Consider the following 6,112-nt stretch of genomic DNA (forward strand, 5'->3'; position numbering starts at 1 on the left):
TCCCTCTTCCCAAGCCACTTCAGCCAAGTGGCCTGAGCCTTCCCCTGGGAAAAAGCCCCCCCAGCACACCCCAGCCCTGCCTGCTCCCATCCCTGCAGGAGCTGCTCCCCCGTCCCCATTTACAAAAGCTGCTTTCAGCTCCCTGCAAACCCACGCTCACTTTTTCCAGTAAGTCTTTCTCCAGGAGCTGGATGAGGACCCAGCCCTTCCCAGTGCCAATTGCCATGGAGAACCACGAGACAGGCAGCTCACGGAGGAAGAGTGCTGGGTTAACACAAGTCAGCTATATTTAAAACATTTAATACAAATATGTTTTGACAAGTCCTGTAGTTGTTTCCAGTGACGGCTGGAAGATGCGTTTTCCCTCCCTTAAAAACAGAACAAGGCCCAAAGCTCCAAAAACGTCAATTTGTGACTTTCACTCCTTCCTGCCTCTCACCCTCTCCTCACCCTGCCCCCTGCCTTCACCTCACCAGGACACAGTTCATGGAAGAGACCTCAAAAATCAGATCTTCAGGAGAAAGATCCTGCATTAAAACTAAAGAATGCAGGAACCCCAAGAAGAGGTTCCTCAGCTCCTCTTCATTGCTTGCATTGTCACCCCAGGATGCAGGATTGCTTGAGGATTAGGGGAGCTACAGCCCTCATGGGCCCCACCCCAGGATCCTTTGAATAAAAAATTAAGGTGTTTTGCCCTTCCTCAGACACCCCTGAGGATAAGCCTCCCATCAGCCCACACCAGAACCCAAAGTGCAGTCGGGTTTTGCTACATTTAGAGGAAATTGCCCAGGGCAAACCTCAATCCCTGGGGGGCTCAGAGGGCTTCCGCCTCCTTCGCCACCTTGGTGAGCCTCTCAGTGATGAGGCCAAGGTCCTTCTCTTTGTCCAGCTTGACGTAGGTGTCTGTCCTGATGGCGTGGATGCCCACCCAGTCGGGCAGGAGCTCCGCGAAGAGCCGCAGGTGCTTCTCCATCTCCGCTGCGAACAAGGAACAGGGCGTCAGAACTCGCCTCCCCAGCGCCCTCCCCCTTCAGAGACCCGCCCTGAATTCCTACCGGGTGCTATCAGCTCGTCATAGCTGTCGCCCAGGCGGGCACAAACCACCTCCATGGGCAGCGCCTGCTTCTTCTCTGCCACGAAGACGCTGCGCAGGACCCGGGCCATGGCCGGCAGCCGGCCCAGCATGGCCACGCGCTCCTCCTGCTGCGTGTCCCGCGTCATCAGCGCCTGCAGCTTCCGCGCCTCCTTCGCCCGGATCTGGGGAGCGGAGGAGATGGGGTGAGGCCCAGGCAGCACCCCCACCTTTCATCCAGGACAGAATTACTTACCCTGTCGAGCAGCGCCTGGGACACCCCTTTGAGAGCGCTGGAGGTGCTGGCAGGGGACGGTGCTTTGGAAAGCACCGGTTCCCCCGCACCGGCTTCGGCTGTTCTTAAGGCCACGTTGGCAAGAGCTTTTTCCATCTGCTCATGTGGAAGAAGGAGGAGGAGTTGGATTACAGCTCAGGCTGGAGCAAGGAGAAATTTCCCCTCTGCTGCCCCCACCATCACCCTTCAGGCCAGTGATTCCAACCCAGCGCTCCCAGCCCATCCCTGCCTGCCCACAGGAGTTTGAGAGGCCTCATAGAATCATGAAATGGTTTGGAAGGGACCTTAAAGCCCATCTCCACCCCCTGCCATGGGCAGAGACACCTTCCATTATCCCCAGTTGCTCTAAGCCCCATCCAACCTGGCCTTGGACAGTTCCAGGGATGAGGCAGTCACAGCTTTTCTGAGCAATCTGTGCCAGGGCCTACCCACTCTCCTAGGGAAGAATGTCTTTCCAATATCTCATCTAACCCTGTTCTCTGGCAGTGGGAAGCCATTTACCCTTGTCCTGTCACTCCAGGCCTTGTCCAAAGTCCCTTTTCAGTTTTCCTGTAACTCCTTTAGGGAGGAAGCCCCTGCTTGGAAGGGGTTTTAAGGTCTCTCTAGAGCCTTCTTTTCTCCAGGCTGAACACCCCCAGCTCTCCCAGCCTGTCTTTGGAGCAGAGGATCTAGTCCTTGGATCATCTTTCCCAGCCTTATTGACAGCTCCTCCAGCCCAACACCAGTCCTGCAAGCACCACCACAATCTGCAGCACTACCAGCCAGGTTTGTGTCCCACCTGCCTCCAGTCCTGTGGCTCTGGAATGATCCTTCCTAACCCCTATCCGGTCACATCTTCCCAGAAAGATGGCACAGACAGAGCCAGATCCCAGCCCTGACTCACCTTGGGGCTCAGCATCCCCCGAGCTGTGCTCAGCACCTCCTGGGCCGTGCTCAGCCTGTCTATCTGTGGCGGCTGCGGCAGCTCCATGGGGCTGATGTCTGGCACCTCGTCCACGTTGAAGCGAGGATGCCAGCGGGTCAGCTTCTCCTCTGGCACCTCCATGGGAGGGCTGAGAGCAGCCAGGAATGCCTGGAGAGGAGTGAGAACTGTGGCATAGCACCAGGTATGGGGTAGTTGGCTGTTGCCCTGCGGTCCCAGCACAGTTTGGCAACACATGGAGGGAACCCACACCTGCTGCCAAGAACATCCCATGGGAACCAGCTCTGTCCTTCAGCCTGTCCTTTAGTTGTCCTAGATAGTGACAGCCCCAGGGCCCAAAAGCAGGGGGTGCCAGGTGTCCCTTACCTTGTGGTGCTGCTTGACAATGTTCACCAGGTTCCGATGGAATTCCTTCCTGCGCTCCAGCAACCGCGATGCTGACAGGTGAGGGCGACCATCCACCTTCTCCTCTGCAAGGAGGGACATGAGCATCACCCACAGCACCTCCCCAGACCTTGGGAGCCTCAGGAAGGATGGGATCAGAGTCCCACCATGGGGCTGAGTCGCTGCCACAATCACTGCCCTGCATCTTCCCTCTGTTGCAAAAGTGTTTGCCATTTTCAACATGCTCAGGCCTGCAGATGATTATTTAATGGACCAGGCAGAGTATCCCTATGGATTCAGAGATCTTAACCAGGACTGAGCCCACCCCAGTTCTTGGGCACCCCAAAACTGTACGTACCTTCTCCCACCACTGGCTCCAGTGTGAGCTGGTACTCTGACTTCTTCCCGCCACTGCCGAACGTGGGGATGTTCTTCTCCTGGCGCAGCCGGTACGAGGTGGGATACACGGCCTTGATCTGCCCCATGTGCCGCTCCTCGAACTGCCTGCAACAGCACCTCAAAAGGTTAGGGACCCTGAGACTCATCAGCCCTGACAGCTTCAGCTGGGACCCCAAAAGGAGCTGCCCAGCGCTGCCGACTTACCTGCGCATCATGTCCTGCACCCCCTGCTTGACCTTGGCAAAGGTGATGGTCTCGGCACGGTTGAAGAGCATCCCGGCAATGGTGTCCAGGCTGCGGAACATCTCTGCCAGCACCTTGAACTTGTAGGGCAGTGTGAGCCCCAGGGGCAGGTCCTGAGCAAGGGTGTGGAACCGCTCGTATGCCGGGGGCTTCTCTCTGCAGAAAGAAAGAAGGTTCTAGACAGATGCTGGCCATTAGGCAGGTCCTGCTGCTGACCCCAGATGATGGGACCCACCTCCCATCCCCATCCTAAAACCCTTCCCTCAGCAACCTGTGCCAGCATCAGGGGCACATCACCTGGGGACAGCGACATCCTAATGCTCAGGGTGGCTTGGGCCATGCTCAGTCCCCACATCCCTTCATGGGGCGGGAAGACCCCCACAAAACCATGACAGGGCTGTGGCAGCTGCTGGGACACTCTGATTTCCCCTCAAAATCACTCCCTGGCTGCTCCTCACCTGGTCTCTGCCGCAGGAGCTGCTGCTCCAGTGTCCCTGGATGGCTGTGCTCCCGCTGTGGCTTCGCTTCCCGCCTTCCTCTGCCGGATCCGCAGCTCCAGCTGCCGCACTTGCTCCAGGCGGCCCCGCAGGTCTGTGTTGGTCCTGCTGGGCACAGATGGCAGCTGGGACAGCTCCTTCATCCTCTGCAGGCGGCCCCGCAGCTCGGCCACATCCTCCTGGGTAGGGAGGGAACACAGGGTCACAGCAGGTCACAGCACCAAATCCACCCCAATGGGAGCAGAGAGCCAGGATCGCCCTGTACCCGCTGCAGGCGCCGGGCTGAACCCAGGGGGGCTGGGGCTGGGCAGGGTGGTGTCTCCATGTCCTGCTGTGAGCCGGGGCTGGTCGGAAGGGGCACTGCCAGGTCCTGCGAGGACGGTGTCAGGGGTTGAGCAGTGGCCAGAGAAGAGAGGTTGGTGGCCTGCAAGAGAGAGAGGAGTTAGAGGCTGCCTTAGGAAACTACCCGCCTGGCCCCCCTTCCCAGTGACCCCGCAAAGCCCTGCAGTGGAAGGGGGAGCCATAGGGGGTTCTGCACTAGGGGCAGGGGCAAGTCGGGGCGGGGAGGGTCTGTATCAAGAGAAGGGGGCAAGTTTTGGGGGTCCTGCAAGACAGGGTGAGGGGGGAGTCTGCACCAGGAGAATGGGGGTCAAACCCTGAGGGTTCTGCACGAGGGGCAGGGAGCAAGGCTGGGGTTGGGGAGAGATCTGCATCTAGAGAATGGGCAGCAGGTTTGGGGGTCCTGCACTAGGAAAAGGGGTCAAACACTGTGGGGGACTGTTGATTTATAGTTCCCCACCCACCCACTCCCCTCCTCCCCTTATCCTCTCCCATCCCCATTTTAGAGCCGCATCCCGGAGGAAGCAGCGCATCGCCAATCTCCCCATCTCCCTACCGCGCCCGGAGACCCCGGTTCCGCATCCCGGAGTGGCTCCAGCCTCTTCCGCGCCGACTTCCCGCTCGGTTCCCCGAACCGGGCTCCGACCGGCGATTCCGCTTCCATGTCCTGGCGGCTCCTCTTCCTCCCCGCCAGCCCCCGAACAGCCGGGGAGCTCCCGCGGGCCGGGGTGCGCGGCGAGCGGAGCGGCGGCGGTGGGAGGACGCTGAGCCCCGCCGGGGCACCATCATCCTCCTCCTCCCGGGCCACCGGAGCACCAGCTAGGGCGGCCTTGAGCCGGCGGCTGCCGTCGCGCTTGGCCGGGACTCCAGTGGCCGCTTTTGTCTGGCCGAAAAAGTTGGTGATGCGGAGCTGGGCCATGGCTGCGCCCCCGGTGCCGGTGCCGATCCCGGTGGCGGGTCCCGGTGCTGGTCCCGGGAACACGTGGGTTCGGTCCCGCGCAAAGCTCTCCCTTGGCGGGAGCCCGCGCGCCGAAACCCCGCCCACCGAGGCGGTCGGTAGAGGTCACGTGGGACGGAATTGGCGCCACTGGGCTCTTAAAGGCGCCGCGTCCCCCGAGGGGCTGAGCGGCTGCGAGGGCGGCTGGGACAGCTCTGCGGGAGGGGTTTCGACATTCCTGATGCCGCAGCACCCGGGTCAGGGGTTGGCTAATGCACCAAGGGCAGAGATGGAGATTGCCCGCTCCCACTGGTGCAGGGAGCTGCTAGCTGGGGGAACCCTCAGCGTGCGGAGAGTGGGGCAAAAGCAGAGAAATAACATCTGGAATATTGATCACCCCTCATCTGCTGTCCCCGATGTGCATGGGGCCAAGCCTTGCCTGGCTTCTGTCGTGAACTCCATGGTGGCATGAGGTCCCTCTAGGGACCAGCCATGGGAATGAGGGGCTCTGGAGGTACCCGCAGCATGCCCCTACCATCATCCCTGTCCCCACGCAGGGGCCGTGTGCTGTTGGCAGTGCCCAGGGGTGGGAGCAGGCTCTGGCCCATCACCCACTGCCTGCCTGGGCACTCTGGCTGTGTCCGCAGCACATTACAGAGCTGCAGCCTCTCCCTTAAAACCTGAGCAAGGCCGGATTTGGCTGAGCGAGGCAGGGCTCTGGGGTGCCATTCCCAGTGCCCATTTACTTCCAGAACCTCTTATTCCCAGCCTGGCTGTGGGTGCTCAGGGCTGGATTGGGAGCTGGGTTGGCGTGCACCGCCCTTTCCTGGATCTGTTCTGGGTGGGGGGATGCAGTGGGAGGGTTGCAGTGGTAATTCCCATATCTAGGTCGCATGGACACGGTGTTAATGCTGAACTTCACAGCTTGGTGATGACAAGTGTTTAATTAACACAACCAGATCCCTCCAGGTCCCAGTAATGAGGATGGATGCTGATGAGTCCCTGCAGTGAGGATGCTCGGGGT

At 60.1% G+C, this 6,112-nt stretch overlaps 1 protein-coding gene across 1 annotated transcript; it reads right to left on the reverse strand.

The window, feature by feature from the left end:
• Positions 1 to 265: 265 nt before the first annotated feature.
• On the reverse strand, positions 266 to 5,162 carry CDT1 (chromatin licensing and DNA replication factor 1). The gene is made up of 10 exons (XM_027890127.1): positions 4,708 to 5,162; positions 4,078 to 4,236; positions 3,774 to 3,991; positions 3,277 to 3,471; positions 3,032 to 3,177; positions 2,656 to 2,759; positions 2,251 to 2,439; positions 1,329 to 1,463; positions 1,056 to 1,257; positions 266 to 978 (listed from the first exon to the last, which is right to left on the reverse strand). The coding sequence occupies exons 1-10, from the start codon at positions 5,068 to 5,070 to the stop codon at positions 815 to 817; spliced, it is 1,875 nt and encodes a 624-aa protein (XP_027745928.1). The 5' UTR covers positions 5,071 to 5,162; the 3' UTR covers positions 266 to 814.
• Positions 5,163 to 6,112: the final 950 nt, after the last annotated feature.

Source organism: Empidonax traillii, unplaced genomic scaffold, assembly GCF_003031625.1.
Source record: "Empidonax traillii isolate 1590-97213 ecotype Southwest subspecies unplaced genomic scaffold, ASM303162v1 scaffold13:size3042203, whole genome shotgun sequence".
NCBI lineage: Eukaryota > Metazoa > Chordata > Aves > Passeriformes > Tyrannidae > Empidonax > Empidonax traillii.